Source organism: Muntiacus reevesi, chromosome 4, assembly GCF_963930625.1.
Source record: "Muntiacus reevesi chromosome 4, mMunRee1.1, whole genome shotgun sequence".
NCBI lineage: Eukaryota > Metazoa > Chordata > Mammalia > Artiodactyla > Cervidae > Muntiacus > Muntiacus reevesi.
The window spans coordinates 143156041-143178987 of NC_089252.1; the positions used below are offsets into that span (position 1 = coordinate 143156041).

At 46.0% G+C, this 22947-nt stretch overlaps 2 protein-coding genes across 6 annotated transcripts in view; one reads left to right on the top strand and one right to left on the bottom strand.

Moving 5' to 3' along the window:
- Positions 1-2: 2 nt before the first annotated feature.
- On the bottom strand, positions 3-9514 carry ZNF740 (zinc finger protein 740). Of its 2 annotated transcripts, none has more exons than XM_065934343.1 (7): positions 9361-9514; positions 8000-8516; positions 5680-5829; positions 5257-5346; positions 4554-4677; positions 4146-4264; positions 3-3146 (listed from the first exon to the last, which is right to left on the bottom strand). In XM_065934343.1, the coding sequence occupies exons 2-7, from the start codon at positions 8006-8008 to the stop codon at positions 3057-3059; spliced, it is 582 nt and encodes a 193-aa protein (XP_065790415.1). In that variant the 5' UTR covers positions 8009-8516; positions 9361-9514; the 3' UTR covers positions 3-3056. The 2 variants fall into 2 exon arrangements, with proteins under 2 accessions (XP_065790415.1, XP_065790414.1); XM_065934342.1 differs by having other exon boundaries at positions 6-3146; positions 8203-8516; positions 9361-9513.
- CSAD (cysteine sulfinic acid decarboxylase) overlaps positions 8845-22947 on the top strand; it is a 26610-nt gene continuing 12507 nt past the window's right edge. The window contains exons 1-3 of one of the 4 annotated variants that reach the window (XM_065934341.1): positions 8845-8956; positions 9043-9128; positions 9368-9466. The gene's annotated coding sequence lies outside the window, so the exon portion shown is untranslated. Of the gene's footprint in view, positions 8957-9042; positions 9129-9367; positions 9467-9689; positions 9782-22947 lie in introns of those variants that run through there. The other 3 variants (XM_065934340.1, XM_065934339.1, XM_065934338.1) reach the window with 3 other exon arrangements.

A 22947-nucleotide genomic window follows, 5' to 3' on the forward strand; every position in this document is an offset into this window, starting at 1 on the left:
CCCTAATAGCAAAATAAGTATATTAAAAAAAAAAAAAAAAAAAAAGGTGGAGAGGAAGGGTGGGGTGGGAGGGATTAAGATAAAAGCCCCAGGGCCACATAGAGGCAGAGAACATCTGGGGAGAGGGTTAAACGTTGTGGTGGGACCCCACACCTCATTTAACCCTCCAATGTCAAGCCATGGGGCACAATCAGTAGCTAAGTGATGACAAGAGGTTGTTGGAGGCGGGGTGGACAGAGATGACTTGAGGTGCTGGGAAGGGCAGGGCTGGTGGGGCCCGGTCCAGCAGCTCACCCAGGAATTTGCGCTCCTCTTTCCCAGGTCCCCAAATCTCATGTCCTGGTCTCTTAAGAGCTGGTCTCTTAAGTCCCACTGCCACCCCCTTCACTCCAGACACACCTGAGGCATCTTTCCAGTGCTAGACCCCACCCAATAGAGGGGTGGAATGTCGGGCCCAGGAGCCTTTGTAGTGGCCTGTGATCTCCCTGGGGTGTAAGTGGGACTCTTGGGCGCGGTCACTCCTTTTGCCTCTCGGTTCCACTTTCCTCACAAACCCACAGCCTCATGAACATCAGCACCTGGACAACTGAGCTAACCACCTGCTCCTGAGTTTCCACTCACCCAGTCCTCGGCAGGGGTGGTTCTGGTATGGCTCTCTGCACATATGCTTAGAAGTTCCCTCTCCCCCACACACTGAAGCAGGAAGCTGAGGCCTGCAGGGGGCTAGGGCGCATTCGGACCTAAACACACATTCGCACATGCAAGGGCACACCTCACTAACGTGCTTCTCTCCACACACACCCCCAATCCTAAACTGCCTAGTTGCAGGTGGCAGGGAGCAAAGTCTTCCACTTTCAAAAGCGCCGTCTGGAAGGACAGTTTTCTAAATGTGTCCCAGACAAACCCCAGCCCCCAGCGGAGCTCTCTGACAGGGGCTGGCTCACATGCAGAAAGAGGCCCAACTTGCAGGGACCAAGGGCTGGTTTCAGGACTCGCCGTCTAGTTTCCGAACCATGTCAAACGTGCCAACACAAAACTAGGAGAGAACAGGCTGCACGCACGTTCCCCAGCGCTTCCCCATAGGATCTCAGATGCTGTCAGGGAAGAGCTAAAGGGTGCCATGCCTCCTTTCTTTTCCCCAAATCCTCACACCTCAGAGGTATGGAGACCCCCCCCCGCCCCCCACCATTTCCTTTAGAAGAGGTAACAGGAGTGTGCTGTTGCCTACCTTTTCTGTGAAAGGAAATCACTTCCTGCAGACTGCCATCTCAGACCCCCCAGTGACAGCCTGGTTAAGTGCACCAAGTCTCCATGATTCTTCTCTAATTACTCACCACACCCCCATAGGTCAGGACAGCCCACAACCTGGGAGTCAACCAAACCCCCGGAACCTCCCATAAGGATCCCTTCCTTAGCAGGAAGAAAGAGGATTTTTATTTCACTTTAGAAAATTCATATTCACAAGCCCTGGCTTGGGTAAGCAACATCCTAACCAGCAGTCTGTTGAATCAATCTTAAAAAAAACCCTCCAAAGTGAAGCCCTCCAGGCCCCTCAAGCTGAGTTCTTCAGCTCCTCTCGAACCTCAAGGTTCAGGCCTTCAGGTTTTGGGGGAGGGGCAGTCAGGAGAAGCTGTTTCACGCTCGTCCTCCCGAGCTGGGGCTAGAGAAGGGTTTGGCTCAATAATATGCCATCTCCAAGCATACAAACACAAACACTCACATACCACACACATGCTCACACACACACCCCTGATCACTTCTGGGGAGGGTGTAGATAAGGTGGTGGTGTTGGAGCAGAGAAGAGCAAAGAATACAGTTAAGAGTAAAACCTACATTAGGTTTCTTCTTCGGTGTTTTCTCCGCAGCACGCCCCCACCACCCCCACAGTTCTTTGTTGCGTAGGGACGGCCATCAAGAAGGAAGCCAAGATCTTTTCCTTTGGGACCAAAAGCTAGACCCTTGTCTCCTCTACCTGAATATAGTGATAGGACGTGAGCGAGGAGAACAGCTCACGCTGCTCAACAGTCACGTCAGGGGACACCAAACTCCTTTGTTTCTTGAACAGCTGTCGCCCAACTTGGGGCTAGTCTTGGGTGGTTCCTAAGAGGGCACAAGGAGAAAGAACCCACTGTAACATCCATGACTCCCTGCTCAACACCTCTGCCTGGCTTAGGAGTCAGTCAGTATCAGCGAGGTAGCCAAAAACTATCTCCAAGATCAACTACCCAAAGAGAGAAAGGGAAGGGGCTTCAAGGGCCACTCTCACCCAAGTTTCCTCCAAAAGGCACTTGAGCTGACCCCATTAGGTACCAGTGTGGCATTGGCCACTGCAATAGCCTGGGCCACAAATCCTGCTTTTCCCTTAAGGAAATGAGAGGTACCTGCCTACTCTTCCTGGATCCAGCCCTTGTCTGCTCCTCCCACTGCTCTTCCTTTTGTCCTTACAGTGTATAAGGAGGCCAAAGTAAGCACAGCTGCCATCCCTGATCCTGTTCTCCTTCAAACAGGAGGTGAGGTACAGGGCTGTGGAACATCAAGGATCAACTGCAACTAAAAACTCAATTTGGGGGAGGGCTGGACCAGCCATAGTCCCTGCTTTGACCAGGACTCTATACCTCCTCCATATTACCTATTTCCACAGTGCGCCTGTTGAAACTGCTTTTGGATAAACAAAAACGAGAACAGAACAAACAAATCCCTCTCCCCAATCTCTTCCATCTCAGCTGCCAGCAGGAGTCCAGGGTTGTGGGAACCACACTTCAGTCTTGGTCCTGCACCTCGAGTCCCCACCTGCGACCTCAGCCAAGGGTCTGGGGACTAGCTTCCCTACCCAGGAATGCTGAAGAAACTTCCCCGAGATACTCAGAGTCTCAGATTATTTACAGAGCTGAAGCTCTGGGGCCTGCCGTCCCCTGATGCACTCTTCCGGTCTCCTGGGTCCACTCCTCCAGGAGGGAGACAGGTACAGACGGGGCGGTGGTGGGACCATCAGACCAGAGGGGCTGCACTCTTCGGTGGATTCTTCTGATCACTCCCACCACCCGGGGCCCCTGCGCCTAAAGAGAAAACTGCCCGTCGGAAGTCTTGGACTGGCACCCTTGGCACATCCGTTTGTGTCTGAGTAATCGATCTGTCCGAGAAAAACACTGAGAAGAAATGGAGGGTTAAGTGCCTGAGAGAAGAAACTTGGTTACCTATCGGCTAGAGTTGTCTTTCCCAAATGGGAGAGGCGCACGTCCCATTCTACATTCCCTTGGCATGTACACAGACAGCATGAGTGCATGGTGGTTAGGAACACAGCTCTGAAGTCTCAATCCTGGCCTAGGGTGCAGTAGCCATGCAACCTTGGGCAAGCGGTCTCAGCCCTGAATGTGTCCACTCATCTGTAAAATGGGGCTAAAGGTACCTACTCACAGAGCGGCTGCTTCATTTATCAAGTATTTATTCAGTATCTCAAGGCAGGTACAGTTCCTGGGGCTGAGGACAGAGCAGAGAACTGGAGGGACAAAGGCCCTGCCCCACAGAGCTTTCATTCTAGGGTTCTTCAGATAGAATCTGAGAGCGTGGAGCAACGCTTGAGACCCAGTCAAGCGTCCAGAAAGTGTTCACTGTCATCATTTCTCATCTCTTGTTCTTGTCTCGTTTTGGTCCTGGATTTTACAGTCACAACACATCAGGTATTGACTGCTCCCCCAGGGCAGGGATTTTTATCTTTTCCTCCTAAGTGTCCATGTTCTGAAGTTCCAGTCAATGCGGCTCTATCCCTGATCTGCTGTGTCCTTGGGAAACTCAACCTCTCTAAATCTCAATCTCCCCATGGGCGAAATGAAGGCAACACAGCTACCTCACGGGGTTAATGTGAAGATAACATCATATATGCTCTCACTGTCCCTGGTACACAGTAAGTACTCAAGAAACGCTATTATTATTATTACAATTATTCTAATGGTCCCTCGGGGAGGGACCATATCTTCAGAAAGATATACCTATACAAGGCTAGAAAGATATACCTCGCTCCGAAGTACTAACACCATCATGGCCAGGAATGCGAGGTGGCCCCTTGTCAGGCAGGGAGTGGGGGCGAGCCCTGGCTCTTGGGGAAGAAAGTATGTGGGTGGGTGTGACTGCATGACACATGAGCTTACCTGGTGACACCGTTCACACTGGTAGGGCTTTTCCCCACTGTGTACACGCTTGTGACGCTCCAGGTGGTACTTCTGGATGAAACGCATATCACATATGTCACACTCAAATGGCTTCTCACCTGGCCCAATCAGAGAGAAGGGAGCATCAGGAGGCATAGATGGCAGGGACCTCACTCCAGGTATCTTCCCAGAAATCTTTACCTTTTAGTAATGTGCTAATGAGGAAAGGTCCCCAAAGCTGCTGGTCTCAGCAACACCAGATACATACAATCTCTTCTGCCTCATTCACTTACCTTCTTCCCCTATTCCTAATACTTGCTCCTTAAAATAAACCCAACAGGAGATACACACAAACATAATACAAACTATGGACTATGCTCCCCCTCTGAATGTGAGCAAGAGACTTACCGGTGTGAATAAGGATGTGCCTCTTGAGGTGATAACTGCTCCTAAAGGCTCCAAAGCAGTGTTCACAAACAAAATTTTTGGGAATCTTTACTTGAAAAGAACCATTTTGTTCCACTACCACCACCTGGGGGCAAGAGTCAGGCACGTCATGAGGCTATCCTATCCCTCTGCCCCCTTCTTGCCTCCATTCTGCCCTGGCCCTACTGGACAAAGTAACTTCTCTGATGCTGTCATCTCCCATAACCCTCAGAGTTAACAGACCCTTGGACGAAGGAGGTAAGGTGAGCAAGCTGTCTGCTTGGTCAAACCTCACACTCTGAACTGACCTTAGAGGGAGACTGCCTGCCCCTCTTGTCACAGGACCTCATGTTCCCCCGACCCTCCCCTTACCAAGGATGTTTCACAGAGGGCAGAGATTAATTGCCAAATTGGTCTCTGGATGAAGCCAGAGTGACTCAACTCACCAGCTGTGAGGAGAGCTCAGGGCTGAGCCAGAGAGGGAAGAAAGAAGAGGGCTGCCTTATTCCCCAAACTGAACAAGTCTGGGGGTTTCCCCATTACCTGCCTTTTTCTTTTTCTTTTTTGGCTGCTCTGCGTGGCTTATGGGATCTCAGTTCCCTGACCAGGGAATGAACCCGAGCGCTCAACAATGAAAGCGTGGAGTCCTAATCATTGGACTGCCAAGGAATTCCCCATTACCTGCCTTTTTAACAGTCTTTTTTGAATGAGAGGCCTCAGCCAAGCTGTCATCGTCTTTGCGGCTCCGGGATTTATCACTGTCTTTTCGGTGGCCCTTTAAATACAAATCAAATCTAAATGCACAGTCAATTTCAGAACACAAGACAGGAGGCCACAAAGGTGCTTTGAGACAACTTGTGAATCACCTGCCCAGAGCTTTAGGGAAAGTACACATCCGTCTCCTCTCCAAGTACCTTGGTTTTAGCGAGCTGTTGCACAGAAAAGACCTTCCTTTCCTGTACCCTCTAAAATACCCACACTCATGGCCCAGCTGTACCCCTTTCCCACTTCCCTAAACAGAAGCACTGAGGATCAAAGCTGGGCATCTCCTGGCAGAGAGCCTGGGCCACCCGACCCCCAGGTGCCGCAATGGACTCAAGTGCTGTACCTGACTCGAGCACCTCAGCACATCAGGGCTACCTGCCCGCTCTCCATTCTCGGCCTGCTTGCTGGCAATCTGGCTCAGCATCATCTTCTTGCTGGCTGCAGTGGGAACCAAACTCACACCTGCTAGGCCTTCACAAGCCAGGAGACTTGCCTAAGTTGAAAGGAGATGAGGTGTCAGGTCACCTGGCAGGGCAGGGCAAAAACAGACTGCCAATTTCCAAAGAACTACCTTAAACACCCAGCTACTAAGGTGCGGCTTCTCTCCAAGGAGCGTCCCTCCTTACCACAAAACCCTGCTTCCTTCGAGAGTCCTCCCTAACCCATCTCACCAGGACCAGTTATTCATTTTGTCAAGTGTCAGCATTCAGACACAGACCAAGAGAATCATCAGATGCTACTGACACTTTTGTCATCAGCACTGTGCTGGGTAAAGTGTGTATCTATATATTACTTTGAAGCCACATGAGGCTTAGAAATACCAAGAGTCCGTCCTGTTGACCCACTGACATGGGAGATTTCTAGGGGAACTTTCTTCTTTCTCTCTTGATGACACTTAGCTACACAGAACCTGCTTCTGACTGGCAGATCTCACTAGTGCCAAATGTACAGTCTATTAAGCTCTATAAACATGTATCAGTAAAATTAGGTCATTTCTCCCTTTAGATTTAAAATTCTCTAAGTGTTGTCAAATATAAAAATTTTGTATTTTACAACAAAGATAAAAATTAAACTACTTGGGAGGATTTTGGAGATGAATATACAATTTTTCTTCCTCCTCCCCAACCTCACCATTCATGTGTGCACATTCATATTTTTCACAGTCCTTGCTATACATCGTTTAAAAACCACTTAAGTAAGGGATGTTTAGGAAAATCGCTACATTCTTCAAACTGACTTTGTTTAGCCAGCACTAGACAATATCCTTTTCTTACCGAAGAAACACTTTTAAGAAACAGTTGGACAGAAAACTTCCGCAAGTAATTTAAAAAGAAATTCCTTTCAGGTGATCAGTACATCCTAGGAACCCCCTCTTTCATCTTCAAGGACTTTGAAGGGAAAGGTCTGGAAGCAAGACTTAACTCTGCTGTTTGCATTGTACAATCTAAGGCAGTTTACTCCACCTCTTTAAGCCTCAGTTTCCTTAAATGCAAAATGTTTACCAAGGTATCTACCCTCACAGGGTTGATGAGTTAAGTTAACATACAAAAGCAGCACCCCAGTAAAAAGTTAGCAGTTAGGATAAAGCAGTCTTCTCAGAGCTAGAGTGAACAGGATGCTGTGAAGTGGGTTGCAAACAAAGGAAGAAGAAACTGCATGGCTCCTCCTCTGTATGGAAAAGAAGGAAGCTGTGCATGCAGCTGGAAGAAAGCCAGTGATTTCTTCCTGGTGAGGCTGGTAGGGTAGGGTCCCTGGAAGGAAGCTGGCAAAAGCTCCGGGGATGCTACAGACAGCTTTTCTCTCCAGATAACTACAATAACCTGTTAAGCCATCCTGTCTCTCCAATCCATCTTGTATTCCCACAAGGGGGATTCGGAAGGACAACTACCTTCCAAATACAATGATCTTATGTCACTCTCCTGCTTAACACTTTTCAGAGAGTCCCCATCCCTTATGGAATAAAGTCTAATTCCTCAGCAAGGCATAAAAAGCCCTTCAGTCACACTCAACTTACTTCTCCAGGAAACAACTCCCTCACCCTAACGTGGCCGTCTATCACTATCTCCTGTCTTTAACCATCTGCCCCCCACCCCAACCCATTCCTCCTTAACTAGCAAACTGCCCGCAGTACTTTCCACCTCACCATATCCTCCCAGGACTCTAAGTCTCTGCCCATGCCATTGTACTGGTCTGAATGCTCTGTTCTACTTGTTTATCTAGCAAAATCCTATACATCCTTCCAGCTTCAACTTCTTTTTTCATCCAGGCAGAAGGCTCATTCCCTCCTCTACGGTGTACATACCTCCATGATTGCATATTCCTTCAATCAACAGACTCATTGAGTCTGAAAACTAGCCAGCTACCACACAGTGTTGTGTATATAAAGATAAGTAACAGATTGTCTCTTCATCTCCCCCAACCCCAACCCAACTAGCCTGGAAGCCTGCTGGGGTCAGGGTCAATTTTATTCATCTTTGTATCCCCAGCACAATGCCGTGCATGTAACAGGAGCTCAATAAATTCCTGTTGGAAAAAAAACAAATGAAGCATTCACCAGACTGTTTACTCCCTCATGCCCCTCAAAAATTATTGTACCAAGTGTAGACTGAGTACATGTTGCTTTGTAAATGTCCCATCAGGGCCTGTGATGCAGTATAGCCTACCTCCTTCATTTGACTGGAAGCTCCCTGAAGGCAGGGGCTGTGGCCTGTCTCCTTTCCTTCCTCTAGATCTCCCCCTGGTGTTTAATACAGAGCTTGGCTCACTGGGTTGGTCAATATGTTGACTAAGGCAGCATTCAAGAGTGAAACTGCAAACACGCTTCCCAGTGATCTTGAAGGAGGAGGAGGACTCTAGAGCTTTTTACCTGAGCCATGCTGATTTCTCACTTAATGCAACTCAAAAAGTTCGAGTTTCTTGCTCCACCTTTCCTTAAGACACTGTTGTTTGAAGAACTGTCACCAAATCACTGTAAGAACTCTTTCGTGTCCCTTCAGTCCTGCTGCCATAGTGAAGTGCCTTTGTCTTCAAACAGAATTTAGTGTCCTCCAAAGTAAAGATAGATGTTCCAAGAATCCCTGGTCTCTGCTTGGCTCCTGCCTATTGTCTGAAGAAAAAGTCTGCCAGTCTTGGTTCTCCAGCTGAATTCTCTGAATGAAATTCACGACCTGTTTCAGAAACCTGAAACCAGAAAGGGAAATGGAGCTGTTAGGTGCAACATCCTCAGGCCATACAACCTTCAGTGGGCTGAACTCTTTTGCCAGGCGCTCTCTGTGCCACTCTAAACGAAGACATCAGTTTTCTTTCTAGGTCATGAGAAGAAACTGGTCTCCAGGCCACCGATAGGTGCAAAAGTAACTTCGGCCTCTAGTGGAGGCACTGCAGCAGGCCAATTGCTAGGATTTGCCAACTTAGGACTGCAAGAAGGGGGCGGAGGCCCTCTAGGGCTTTTGTGTCCAGTGGGCCGGCCCGCGAAGCTCGCACTCTATTAAGGCGACCAGAAGTGGGGTGGAGAAAAGCTCAGGGGTAAACGCTGGGCGCTTGAGCAGCAGGCAGAAACCGGGCCGGCAGTACGAGCCCAGGCCGGCCCACACGTGTGCATTCTCCGAGACCGCCCCAAGGTACGTAAACTCTGTGCGGAGGTGGAAGACAAGGAGACGAAGCCCAACGCTGCGCGTTCCCTCCCATCTTCCCTCCCTTCCTCCAGTCAGCCAGCCAGCCAGCCAGCCGCCAGCCAGCCAGCCGCTGCGCCCGCCGCACGCACCCGGAGAAGAGAGCCCAGGAGCGCGCAAGGTGCGTGCTCGCGCCCGCGTCCCTTCCGAGCAAACCCCCTCTGTCCGGTCGGTGACGCGACTGCACAGCGGTGTGCGCGCAGCCCCTACCTCTCCTCTGGACCACCCTCCCTTCGCCCCGGGCTCCTCCTTCGCTCCCCTCCCCCTTCCCGCGCGGTGCCCCACGGCCTGCGAGCTGCTGGAGCGCTGCCGCCTGCCTCCACAACGCTGCGCTCCCTGGGGCGTGCTCTTACCTGCCAGGCGCGGCCTCCCGCTGTCTCCCCCGCTGCGCGGCGCCTCCTCCAGACCGCAGCACTCCGTGCCAACCCCGTGGCGGCCGCTGCCCCCGCCGGGACCGAGGCAAGTTTACAAACACCAACCCGGGGCCCGTTTCCCCGGAAGCACTTCCCCTCCCCCTCCGTCCTCTCCTCAGTGCAGCACTATCCACTTCCGGGCGGGGGCAGACAGAAAGGGGGTGAGGCTGAGGGCGCACCGAGGGAGTGCAGCTGGTGAGTGGGCAGTGCCGGCGGCGCGCTGAAGGACGGGAAGAGGGAGGATCGACGGTACGGCGCATGCGCCGTGTTGCGGGCGCGCCCCCGCGGCCATCTTGATTCTGGGCAGGAAAGAAGGCCCTGAAATGTTGGTGTGCCGAGTGTTTGTTGAGGGTTTTGCTAGGTGAGTTGGTTAGGACTCCTTGAAGAAGAGTCATCACTCTCCTTTCCTCGCAGATGTTCTCCTTGTCGCTTATGAGCCTGGAGCCCCAAATAGTGCCAGAATAGTTCGTACGAGGCCTTTCACGTAGCTCTGTCGGGATTATCTTTACACGAGCTGTCCATCAGGCGCAGATCTGCAGATTCCGAGGGCCGCCTGTCAGCTGAGAGGGGAGTTAAGTTTTTTGCACGCTCTTGCTGAGTACACTCAACTCCAGTCTGAGAAAGGATTCCCTGGCATGTTCGGCGCACTTCGAAGCCTTTGATTTCCTCATACGGCTTCCGCCTTTATTTCTAGACCGTCCAGTATGTAATATTGGCTTCCTCACCTCCGAAAATGCATAGGACTCTCCTGTTGTTCAGTCGCTCAGTCGTGTCCGACTTTTTGGGACCCCATGGACTTAAGCACGCCAGACTTCCTGTCGTTCACCATCTCGTAGAACTTGCCCAGATTCATGTCTGTTGAGTCCGTGATGCCGTCCAACTATTTCATCTTCTGTCGTACCCTCTGCCTTCAGTCTTTCCCAGCATCAAGGTCTTTTCTAAAGAGTCGGCTCTTCGCCTCAGGTGGCCAAAGTGCTGGAGCTTTAGCTTCAGCATCAGTCCCTGCAATGAATATTCAGGATTGATTTCCTTTAGAGTTGACTGGTTGGATCCCCTTGCAGTCTAAGGGACTCTCAAGAGTCTTCTCCAACACTACAGTTCAAAAGCATCAATTCTTCAGCGCTCAGCCTTCTTTATGGTTCAACTCTTACATCCGTACATGACTACTGGAAAAACCACAGCTTTGACTAGCCGGATCTTTGTCGCAAAGTAATGTCTTTGCCTTTTAATATGCTGTGCAGATTGGTTATAGCTTTTCTTCCAGGGAGCAAACATCTTTTAATTTCATGGCTGCAGTCACCATCTGCAGTGATTTTGGAGCCCAAGAAAATAAAATCTGTCATTATTTCCATTGTTTCCCCATCTGTTGGCTATGAAGTGATGGGACTGGATGCCATGATCTTAGTTTATTGAATGTTGAGTTTTTGATTTCCTTATAGTGCTTACGCCTTTATTTCTAGACCATCCAGCATCTAACTTTGGCTTCCTCCCCGAAAAGGCATAGGGCTCTCCTCAGTAGAAAACTGCGGTCTTGTTGGAGATTTGGCAATGAAGGGTGGCCCATTGGCACGGCTATGGTAGGAAAACTCGAGCCTTTCTTTAAATTCTATTCCCAACTTTCCTGCTAAAGATGGGCTTCCCCAGTGACTCAGAGGGTAAAAAAATCTGCCTGCAATGCAGGCGACCTGGGTTCGATCCCTGAGTTGGGAAGATCTCCTGAAGGAAATGGCAACCCACTCCAGTTTTCTTACCTGGATAATTCCATGGATGGAGGAGCCTGGCGGGCCACAGTCCATGAGGTTGCAGAGAGTTGGATGCAACTGAGGGACTAACGTTTTCACTTTCTGCTAGAGATGGACTATGCATTAATGCACTTGATGGAAGGAAATGTCTGTTTTATTTAGGTGCTGTCAGGTTGTGAGTGTAGGGGAATTAAGGGAGATGCCTAAAGAAAAAAAATCTTTGTTTATGAATGAAGACAATTTCCAGCCACTTTATGTACATAGATTTCGTTTCTGTGAGCACTCCATTTTTTTTTTTGCCAATTGACAGCAAATCTTTGTGGTCTTAAGATCATCATAGAACAGATCAAATTGAGTGAGATTATCAGAAATAAATCTTTAATTAAGAAAAAAAAATAGCTCAGGGACTTCCCTGGTGGTTCGGTGATTAAGAATCCGCCTTGTAATGGGGAGGGGGTAGGGTATGAGTTCCATACTTGGTGGAGGAACTAAGATCCCACATACCACTGGGCAGTTAAGCCCGTGTGCTGCAACTCCTTAGCGGGCTGCTGCAACTAACACCTGATTCAGCCAATAAATACCTTAAAAAAATAGCTCATTCTTATTTTAATCAATCCACACAGCACAAAAAAATTAAAAGGCAAAAAAAAAATTTTGCCATCTGTATGCTACTCCATGCTCCTGAAGGTAGTCATTTTTATCAGTTTGTTGTGTATACCACCAGGCTTTTATCTATGTTCATAAAAACTTGAAAAAAAAACAACTTTTTTTTTTCGTCCAGAATTTGTTTTTGAGCACCGCAGTGGCCCAGACAATCTAGAAGGGGAGAAAACACTACACACAAGAACTGGAGCCATTACTAATGTGGGTGTTGAGTCGATGGGGTAATAGGTAGACGGCACAGATGTCTCTTGTACAAACTTGAATAAACTTTTAAAGAAGATCTTACACATCTTCTAAGTAGTTTCACATTTTATTATTTTTTTTAGTTTCACATTTTAAAAATTGTTTCAGTATTCCAGCAATTAGTATTTTAGTTTGTCTAGGCCCATCCTCAATGAACATTCAGGTTAGTTCCAGTTTTTTTGTTTTATAAACCATGCTGTAATGAACATCCTTATAGTGAGCCTTTTGTTTTTATAGATAGATTTATAGGTAGGAAATGGGCATTTAAAATTTTAATAGGTCCTGCGAAGTTGAGTTTCAGGGGTTTGTAACAGTTTACACATTCAGAGCCATGTGTGAAAGTGCCCAGTCCTGCAATCTTGGCAATACTGGATGCTATGAATTTTTTATACAGTTGCCAACTTGATAGGTAAAAAATAATAATTTCATTATTTTAATTTGCATATCATTAATAGTGAAGTTGAGCATCTCTTGTCGCTTTTTGACCATTTTAATTGTTTTTATAAACTGCCTGTTCACATCTCTTGCCTGTTAAGGAAAAAGTAGATCGTTTGTCTATTTTGTATTGATTGGGAGAAATCTTCTCCGTGTTACACTAACTTTTCATTTGTCATATGCTTTTAAAATATTTTTCTCTTATTTTTCATTTATCTTTGAACTTTTTTTTAGAGTGGAGGTTGTGTTTTGTGGGAAAATATTTGAAACATTTCTATGAAAATAGTAACAAGAAAAGAATGTTTACAATCAAAACTAATATTCTATTAGAGCTACTGGCCACCCAAAAGTCATTATTATTATTTATTTATTTTTGGCTGTGCTGGGTCTTCATTTCTGCAGGTGGGCTTTCTTTGGTTGCAGTGCATGGGTTTCTCATTGTGATGGCTTCTTGTTTCAGAGTGTGGACTCTAGGGTGTGTGGGCTTCAATAGTTGCAGTGTAAGGGCTTAGTTGCCCCACAGCATGTGGAATCTTCCTGGAGCAGGGATAGGACCCCTGCCCCCTGCATTGGCAGGCAATTCTTAACCACTGAACCACCAGGAAACTCCAATTTTCATATTTTTATGATAAGTATTTTCACATGATATATCCATTCACAAAGAGAATCAAATTGACAAAATACTAAAGCCAGTGAGTTCAGCTGCATCGCCAGATGTATGATTAACAAACAACTCATATAAATAAAATATGAGAACAATAATCAACCATAAAAATATCATAGAATGATATCATTCACAATAAAGTTTACATTTATAGACGTAAATTTAACAGGAAATTGCAAGTTACACATTAAGAAAATCAGGTTATTTTAGTGGAAGACAAAAAGGGCTTAATTATGATTTTTGACTGTGCCGCATGGCTTGTGGGATCTTAGTTACCTGACCGGGAATTCAACCTGGACCAGGGCATTGAAAGCACCATGTCCTCACCACTCACTGGTCCACCAGGAACTTCCCCAAATGCTTGATTAGGTGGAGTTTTATCATGTCTGTGAATAGGAAGACTTTAATATTGTAGAGACAAAGTTTTTGCTTTAGATTAAGTTAAATTCTTATTAAAACAGGACTTTGCATGGAACTTAAAGTGACTTTTAAATTTGCTAGGAAAGGAATAATTGCAGGAGAGCAAAGGCCATTTTGGAAAACTGAGTAGGTAAAATGATGATGAGGCAGGGGGAGTAAAGCCATGAATCATCTTTAACCACTTTAATGTTTCTTTCTTTAAACAGAATTTTTAAAGTTTTATGTAGTCAAATCTGCCTGTGGTTTTGGGGTTTTTGTGAAATGCTACCTCAATATTATAAAAATGTTTCCCTATATTTCCTTCTGGTATTCTTAGAGTTGTATATTTTCAACTTTATGCCTTTACCTCAGCTGCAGTTTATTTTTGTGTGTGGTGAGAAGTAGTGAGAAATGCCAGACTTAAAAGGGACCAGTGATGTAGTGGGAAAGGTCCTAGCCTAGATGTCACCTTTGGACATCTTGGACAAATTAATTTCACTCTGTCTGGTTCAAGAGTCCTTGACTTGAAAATGAGAGTCAGGCTAGCTTCTAGCACTACTGTGAAGCCCAAGTAAGATCATAGGTGAAAAGTCTTTAAGAAAAAAGAAAAAACCCTTTGCATATCTTCTAAAGTATCATTAATACTGATTTTTGGTTTATACACATCATATGTGAGTGAAGTGCAGCATCATTTTTCAGAACCTGGAAACAGTTTATTCAAGTTTGTACAAGAGACATCTGTGCCGTCTACCTATTACCCCATCGACTCAACACCCACATTAGTAATGGCTCCAGTTCTTGTGTGTAGTGTTTTCTCCCCTTCTAGATTGTAAATTCCTGGGTGAGGGAGAGAGGTCTAAGTCTTAATCCTTAAGTAAAGCACCAAATAGAAAATAGGCATTCAGGAAAAGTATTAATTTTCATCTTTCCCACTACTACTACTTGGCGGAAGGAAAAGGAGAGTGGGAAAGATGAAGACGAATATTTTCCTGAATGCTTATTTTGTATTTGGTGTTTTATTTAAAGGGCTTCCCAGGTGGCGCAGTGGTAAAGAATTTGTCTGCCAATGCAAGAGATGCCAGAGAACAGGTTTGATCCCTGGGTTGGGAAGATCCCCTGGAGAAGGAAATGGCAACCCACTACAGTATTCTTTCCTGGAGAATTCCATGGACAGAGGAACCTGGTGGCTACAGTCCTTGGGGTTGCAAAGAGTTGGACACGCATAAGCATGCATGTACACATGCTTTACTTGAAGAAGGGTAAGACTTAGACCTCTCCCCGCCCAGGAATTTACAGTCTTTCAGAAGGGCAGAAAACACTGTATACACAGGAACTGGAACCACTGTTAACCTGGGGGTTGAGTCAGTGGGGTAATAGGTAGACAGCAGAGAGGTCAGTGTTTTCCACTTTCTAACAATGAATAAACCTGACTGAAAGTGCTTTAAGAAGCAAGTGCCCTAATCCCTTTGCCCTCATGCAGGCTTCCTCCTGGGCAACCTTCCTCAACGTCCTTGGTACACTCTCCCTTCAGGCCCACCCCATCACTTTTTCAAGTGGTGTTTTAATGATTACCGATTAGATTGGTCTTTTCAGAATAGTCTTTTCTGCACCAGCTCTCTATCACGTTAAGGAGTGTCAGAGTGTTTTCTCTTTGAAGGCTGCCCTGGGCCAATTGAGTGGAGTTAAGCAGCCTTCCTTTTCTCTAGTGAGCAACCGTGCCTTAATTCTACGCACTGGCCTCCCTCTTGACTTGTTAGCTGGAGTGAGCAGAGCAGACACACAGCGGCTGGGGCAGTGCCGGGCAGCAGATACTCAGTCGCTGTTTGTTGAACTCGCTGAACCCGTCCCTCTCTCAGAGCCAGCTGGGCTGCATGGTAGAAATGAGCAGGATTGGCTGCCTTGGTCACCTGGTAGGCCTTTTAGATGGGAGTGAATTTTAGGATTTGGGAAACCACACATGATGTAATGGGGTCATTCCTTGAGCCTGGTATACAGATTGGAATTTTTGTTGCCTTTTCATTCCTTCTTTTATGTTCCTTAAACATAATCTTTATTTGAATTTGTAAGTCAATGGAATTATCACAGAAAATTATAAAAATATAGAAGTACATAAATAAGAAAATGGAAATTGTCTATAATCCCAATAGCCAGAAATAACCACAGTTAGTATTTTGAAGAATTTTCCAGTTCTTTATTTTATTTTTCCCCTTCCCCGCTCCCCCAGTTCTTTAAAGAAATGCATGGGGAGTGACTACTAGTAGATACGGGGTTTCTTTTGGGGATGATGACAATGTTCTTGATAGTGTGATCCATGCACAACTTTGTGAATATACTAAAAAGCACCAAATTGTACACTTGAAAAGGGTGAACTTTGTGGTAAGTGAATCATATCTCAATAAAGCTCTCATATTTAAAAAAAAACTTCTAGGTGCATACACATAGTATTGTTTTCTTTCCTTTTTTAAAAAAAATATTTTATTTATTTATTTGGCTGTTACCGGCCTTAGCTGCAGCATGTGGGATCAAGTTCCCTGACCAGGGATTGAACCCTGGCCCCCTGCATTGGGAGCACAGAATCTTAGCTGCTGGACCACCAGGGAAGTCCCATAGTATTGTTTTCTAAACTGAGAGGAAGTGCGTATACTATGCTCCTTTGCTGCTAAATGTTTCAGCCTGTTTCCAAAGAATAAGAACATTCTCTTCCATAACTGCAATGCAGTGATCAAGCCATTCGCAGATTTCCACCAGTTCTTCCAGTGACTTTCTTTACAGTAGTTTTTTTTTCTTCCTTATCCAGGAGCCCATTTAAGATCACGTGTTCCTTTTGGTTGTAATGTCTCTAGTTTCCTTCAATCTGGAACAGCTCCTTAGTTTTTCCTTGATTTTCATGATCCTGACATTTTTGAAGATTACAGGCTACGTTGTTTTGTAGAATGATCCTCAGTTTAGATGTTTCCTCTTAGTTAAATTCAGGTGGTGCATTTTTGGCAGCAGTGATCCTGAGAGCTTTTCCATGCCTTATATCAGGAGACCCACAACGACTGTGTGCCCCACAATTGGTGATGTTATCCTTTTTTTTTTTTTTATGTTATCCTTAGTTAAAGTTACCACTTCTTTTTAAAGTGCTTTTAAGGAAAAGAATTTTACATCAACCAGAAGAAAAAGCTTTATCTAGGTTTTAGTGTTGTGTTGATATTTTGAATGAGAAAGACTAACCTTTGAAGATTAAATAAAAAGGAAAAAAAAGTCAACTGAGGAAAAGGAGGGAGTAGCTCAGAGTTTAGGTTTCAGACGATGGTACCATTCACGTAACCAGGGAACTCGAGGACAAGAAGACATTTGACAAGAGAACATTGAGAAGGCTGATTATGAGTCCACTTTTGGACCATTTGAGTATGAAGTCCTGTGAGACTTCCAAATTAGGCAGGGGGCATCATGGATCTGGGCTGGCGAGAGAGCTCTTGGATGGAGAGTCACCAGCCTGTAGCCCTGGGAGTGGATGAGTGTCCAGGGAGAGGTGCAGAACACAAATGAAAGAGGCCCTGGAATAGAACCCTGAGCGGCTCTCGAGGGAGGGCCAGAGGAAGGTGGAGAGGCAAAGAGAGCTAAGGAAGTGGTCAGGAGTAGTCAGGTGGAAGCCAGTGAAAGAAATTTCAAGATGGAATGCAAACTGTATCTAATGGTCCCAGAGGGGTCAAGCAGGATAAAGATGATATGTATCTGTTAGATTTGGATGCAGGGACATTCTCAGTGGCCTTGAAGGTGGAAGCTGCATGGTACTGGGCTCAGGAAAGTATGAGAGGAAAGAAACAGAGTGGAACTGTTTTAAGAACGTTGATTGAGAAGAGGAGGTAGCTGGAGTTGGGAACATGTGAGAGGTTTAGACAATTTAAAATGCTGTGATAAAAAAAATGAAAAAATAAAAAAAATAATAAAATGCTGTGATAAAGGGGTAGTGGGAAGGAGAGTTGAAGAAATGGGAGGGGGGAATCAAGAAGGTATCCATGGAGGAGGAGGAGAGAAAGCCTTTAGATCAAGGGTTTCAACTCAGACGTCTATAGGGCCAGGTTGGTAAAGCAGATGAGTGAGTTGGGCTTTGTGGACTAAGGGGAGATGCTACTGCTGCTGCTAAGTCTCTTCAGTCGTGTCCGACTCTGTGTGACCCCATAGATGGCAGCCCACCAGGTTCCGCCATCCCTGGGATTCTCCAGGCAAGAGTACTGGAGTGGGTTGCCATTTCCTTCTCCAGACTAAGGGGAAACAGAATGCAAAATCCTAAGGGCCTGTGGCCAGTAGTGAGGATTGTCATCCAGTTGTCAGCCATCGCCCTGCGCTTTGCAGTGCCTGCATGTGGGAGGATTATACATCCTCACCCCACTCATCCCAGGGCTTGTTTTGGTCAACTGGGTCTGACCACATATGCCACGTGCTAGGTCTGAGCTGAAGTTTTAGGAGTTGGTGCACGGTGTTCTCTGCCTTTTGCTTTTTCCTCTCTGCAGTGAGAACGTTGTGTCCCCAGTAGGGGCTGTTCCTTCAGCCTGGGTGTTGGAATAAAGGTACATGAATCAGAGCTATTGCTAATCCAGTGTGAGCCATGAAAGAGAAATAAAATCTCTGTTGTAAAGCAATGTTTGTTTGTTTGTTTGCTGTCAGGAGGCCTGGGGGATTTTAGTTCCCCAACCAGGGCACCCCTGCAGTGGAAGCACCAGGTCTTAACCCCTGGACTGCCAGGGAAGTCTCAAGGCAGTTGAGTTTTGAATCCATTATTTATCACAGCAAAACTAATACAGGAGTTCCACTAAAACTATATTAAGGTAATTTTTACTCCTACAGTTTAAAAAATTTGGAAGTTTGACAGCACACTCTTACTGAGGCTGAGAACACAAACTCTTTCATACATTTGGTATCACTTCTGTGGATGTTGGCAGTGCTTACTGAGGTTACAAATGCAGGTGGCTGTAATCAAAAGGCAAACAATAACAAGTCTGGCAAGGATGCGGAGAGATGCAAACCCTTATGGGAATATAAAATAGTGTAGCCACTTTAGAAAACACTTCAGCAGTTCCTCAAAAAGTTAACTGTAAAGTTACTGTATGTGTGTGTGTGTTCAGACGCTCAATTACGTCTGACTCTGTGTGACCCTATGGACTATAGTCCGCCAGGCTCCTCTGTCAGTGGGATTTTCCCAGGCAAGCATACTGGAGTGATTTGCCATTTCCTTCTCCAGAGGATCTTCCCGAGCAAGGGATCAAACCCACATCTCCTGCGGCTCCTGCATTGGCAGAGGGATTCTTTACTGCTGAGCCACCAGGGAAGCCTGGAATATATATGCCAGACACTGAATAAATATTTAAGAAAGGGAGGACTCCAGAGTGCAGGTGACAGAAAGAGTGAGTTTGGATGGCTTTTATTTGCTATGAGAAATTTGAAGTGAGGGAAACAGGGAGAAGATTGATGGGTCAGTCATTTGAGAGGTGTGGAAAATTTTGAAATAATAGCTCTAGAGACTTGGAGGTAGAGCTGTCAATAGCAGAATAGTAATGTTCAAAAATTTTGAACTATGTTTTTGAACTATGAGTCAACTATATGCTTTTGAACTATGAGTCAACTATGCTTTTGAACTATGGTGTTGGAGAAGACTCTTGAGTGTCCCTTGGACTGCAAGGAGATTCAACCAGTCCATCCTAAAGGAGATCAGTCCTGGGTGTTCATTGGAAGGACTGATGCTGAAGCTGAAACTCCAGTACTTTGGCCACCTGATGCGAAGAGTTGACTCATTGGAAAAGACCCTGGTGCTGGGAGGGGTTGGGGGCAGGAGGAGAAGGGGACGACAGAGGATGAGATGACTGTTTGGTATCACCGACTCGATGGGCATGGGTTTGGGTAGACTCCGGGAGTTGGTGATGGACAAGTAGGCCTGGCGTGCTGCGATTCATGGGGTTGCAAAGAGTCGGACACGACTGAGCGACTGAACAGAACTGAACTGAACTGAACTGAATGTTGCCGGGCAGTGTTGTGTGTTCAGTCGAGTAGAACCACTGCTGCTTTTTGCCTCTGAAGATGGCTACTGCCCTCATTACAGCCCTGGGAGTTCCCTTCACCTCTGTCCTGTGTTGGGCAAAATTTGATGTGGTCTGATTCTCTGTCCTTTGTCCATGACCTGCTTTAGGTGTGTTTGTTTAGTCTTCTCTCCGGAAGTCTTTGGATCCTCCATTGTTCTGAAACAGTATTATAGTCTGTCTTTCTGTCGGTCATTCAGTGGATCCTTTTGGTCTATCCTTCTGTTCTATAAACTTTTTCTTTTTTAGAGTTTTTATTATTTTCCTCCTTTTTTTCCCCTTCTCTTTCTGTAACTTCTGTTAGTTGACTCTTGAGACTTTTGGTTTGATCTTCTAAAAGTTCTTTTCTCTTTTACTGTTTATCTCTTTACATTTTATCTTTCTGTGTGATTTTCTTGACTTTGTCATTTCAGTTGTCATATTTTTAAAAATATAGAGCTTCTGCTTCTCTGAGTACATATGACAGCAATCTATTTTTTCTTAATGGATTCAATATCTTCCTGAATTTTTGAAGTTTTCTTCTGCTTCCTGTGTTTCTCCTCTTCTACCAAATGCCTTTTTTTCCAGTTTGTCTGGTTTTGTCTCTGTGGTTCACGTTAGAGGCTTTCCTCAAATGTCTTGTAGTCCCTGACTGTGTCTGCTTTCATTTAAGAGTGAGGAACTAAGGCATATTGGAAGGCCCAAGTGCATATATAGGATGTATTTACTGACTTGTGAGCATCGACTAGGTGATTGGTCAAGGACTGAAAGAAGAGTCTCATTGAGGTCAATATCTCCAGAGAGGGAGCACTGTAGTCTCCTGGAAGGTTTACCCCTGGCCTCTGATTCTGAACATTGGTTGGGAGAAAGGAGTTGACTTGATAGGTTACTTCCTCTTAATCTTCCTGTATTCATTACAGTGCTTCATCCTCACCTCCTGCTGTGCTTGGCATCCTTAAGTCCCAGACTTTCGGTTTCTCTACTTCCTGCTTCTTTGGAATCTGGCAGAGGAGAGGGGAATCATTTGGATGAATGGGCAGGGGAGGAGAGTGAGGGTGTAAATGTTCCTTATAGAAATTTTCATCTAATTTTCGTGTTTTTAGTTGTGCTCCCTCCAGTCTTCCAAGATACCTAGTGTTGTAAATTCCTGAGCCTTTCTGGGCCTTTGCCCTAAGAATCAGTTTATATCCCTCTGGCATGGCCCCCTACAGAGACTGACTTTGACTTTCTACTATTTGCTGAACCAGTTGCCACTTCTCATCTGCTTTCTCTCCTCTATAGTAGCTGACATCTCTCACCTCCTGTCTCTCATCTGTTTTATTCTTCAGGATTTAAAATTCCACTGATGTAATTTTAGTGGGGTTTCAGGAAGGAGTAGTGGTAAACATATGTGTTTAATCTGCCACGTTTAATTGGAATGAGCACAGAGACCATGAATTTATAGCAAAACCAATTTGAATGTTTAGGTGGTTTTCACTAACAGAATCCAAAGTCCAGGTGGATTTGTTTAGAAAAGGACTGGCCAGCTGGAGTGGGATTCTGCCAGGTGAGTTTGGTGGAACGACTTTAGGGCTAGGGAGTTGAGGATTTTGGACAAAGGGTGGTTGAAGCAACAGACTGTACAACCCCGGCTGTGTAAATAAAGGAAAGAAAGATACAAATGAGTCGATGGTTGGAGGAATTTGTGAACTGGAGATCCCATGAAGTCAGAAAAACTTGTCAGTTTTCAAATGAACCCTACTTGGCCCTTGCAGCATCTTCTCAGCAAGGGCTGAAAGCGCTCTCCCTAAGTTTATTCTTGTTTCTTGGCTTTGTTATTCTATTTTAGGAGTTAATGTCCCTCTTGCTTCGCCACTCCCCCGCCCCGCTTGCTTTTTAAAAAGAAGACTGTGTGTGGGCAAGGGCTGTTCCTCAGGTCCCAAGACAGGATTCTGTACGGAATGTGAGGGTACGGATGCCTCATCTCCCCATTTACCCCTGGAGGAAACTGGGTGTTCAGAGCCCTTGCCTCAACTTTTCATTTCTTTTTTAAAAACTAATTTATTTATTTATTTTTTATTTTTGACTGTGCTGGGTCTTCATTGTGGTGCAGGCTTTTGTCTAGTTGCAGCAGGAGAGGGCTACTCTCTAGTTGCAGTGCTTGGGCTTCTCACTGCAGTGGCTTCTCTTGTTGCAGAGCACAGGCTCTCGGACATGCAGTCTCCTTAGTTGCAGTTCCTGGGCTCTAAAGCACAGGCTCAGTAGTTGTGGCACATGGGCTTAGTTGCTCTGAGGCATGTGGGATCTTCCTGGATCAGGGATCAAACCAGTGTCTCCTGCATTGGCAGGCAGATTCTTTACCACTGAATCACCAGGGAAGCCCCACCTTTCATTTCTGAGCAGTGACTTGGTCAGATCGATACAGAAGGGGACGGGTGGACAGAGCCACGTCTTCCATGCAGACCTCTCTTCAGAGCTTTGGAAAGAGCCCCCGTCCAGGCTGGTGTCTCCCTTTCTTCACCAGTCGTTCCCTCTTTGCAGCCTGTTTTTCACCCTACTGGCCTGCTTGTCGTATCCAATGGCTTGAGCTGATCAACACCATCAGATGTCTTGGCGGTTCTCTGTTTGAAGCCCTTATTTCATAGAAACAGGCCCGGAGGTGTCCTCACTCCTGGCCCAGAGGTGTTTGCACCACAGCAAACTCTGGCCGAGGGAGCCCTGTGTAAGGCTGTGGAGCGTGGCAAATTAGTAGTGGGGGCTTCAAAGTCCAGACCCAACTCAAGAACATGCTGGCTGTGTGACCTGGACAGGTTATATCCATACTGTCTCTGAAATCTGTTACCTCATTTTTTAAAAAAAATTTTTATTGGAGTGTAGTTTGTTTATAATGTTGTGTTAGTTTCAGGTGTTCAGTTCATTCAGTCAGTTGTGTCCTATTCTTTGCGACCCCATGGACTGCAGCATGCCAGGCTTCCTTGTCCATCACCAGCTCCTGGAGCTTGCTCAAACTCATGTCCATCGGTGATGCCGTCCAACCATCTCATCCTCTGTCATCCCCTTCTCCTCCTGCCTTCAATCTTCCCCAGAATCAGGGTCTTTTCCAATGAGTCAGCTCTTCACACCAGGTGGCCAAAGTACTGGAGCTTCAGCTTCAGCATCAGTCCTTCCAATGAATATTCAGGACTGATTCCCTTTAGGATGGATTTGTTGGCTCTCCTGCTGTCCAAGGGACTCTCAAAAGTCTTCTCCAACACCACAGTTCAAAAGCATCAATTTTTCAGCACTCAGCTTTCTTTATGGTCCAGTTCTCACTTCTATACATGACTCCTGGAAAAATCATAGCTTTGACTAGATGGACCTTTGT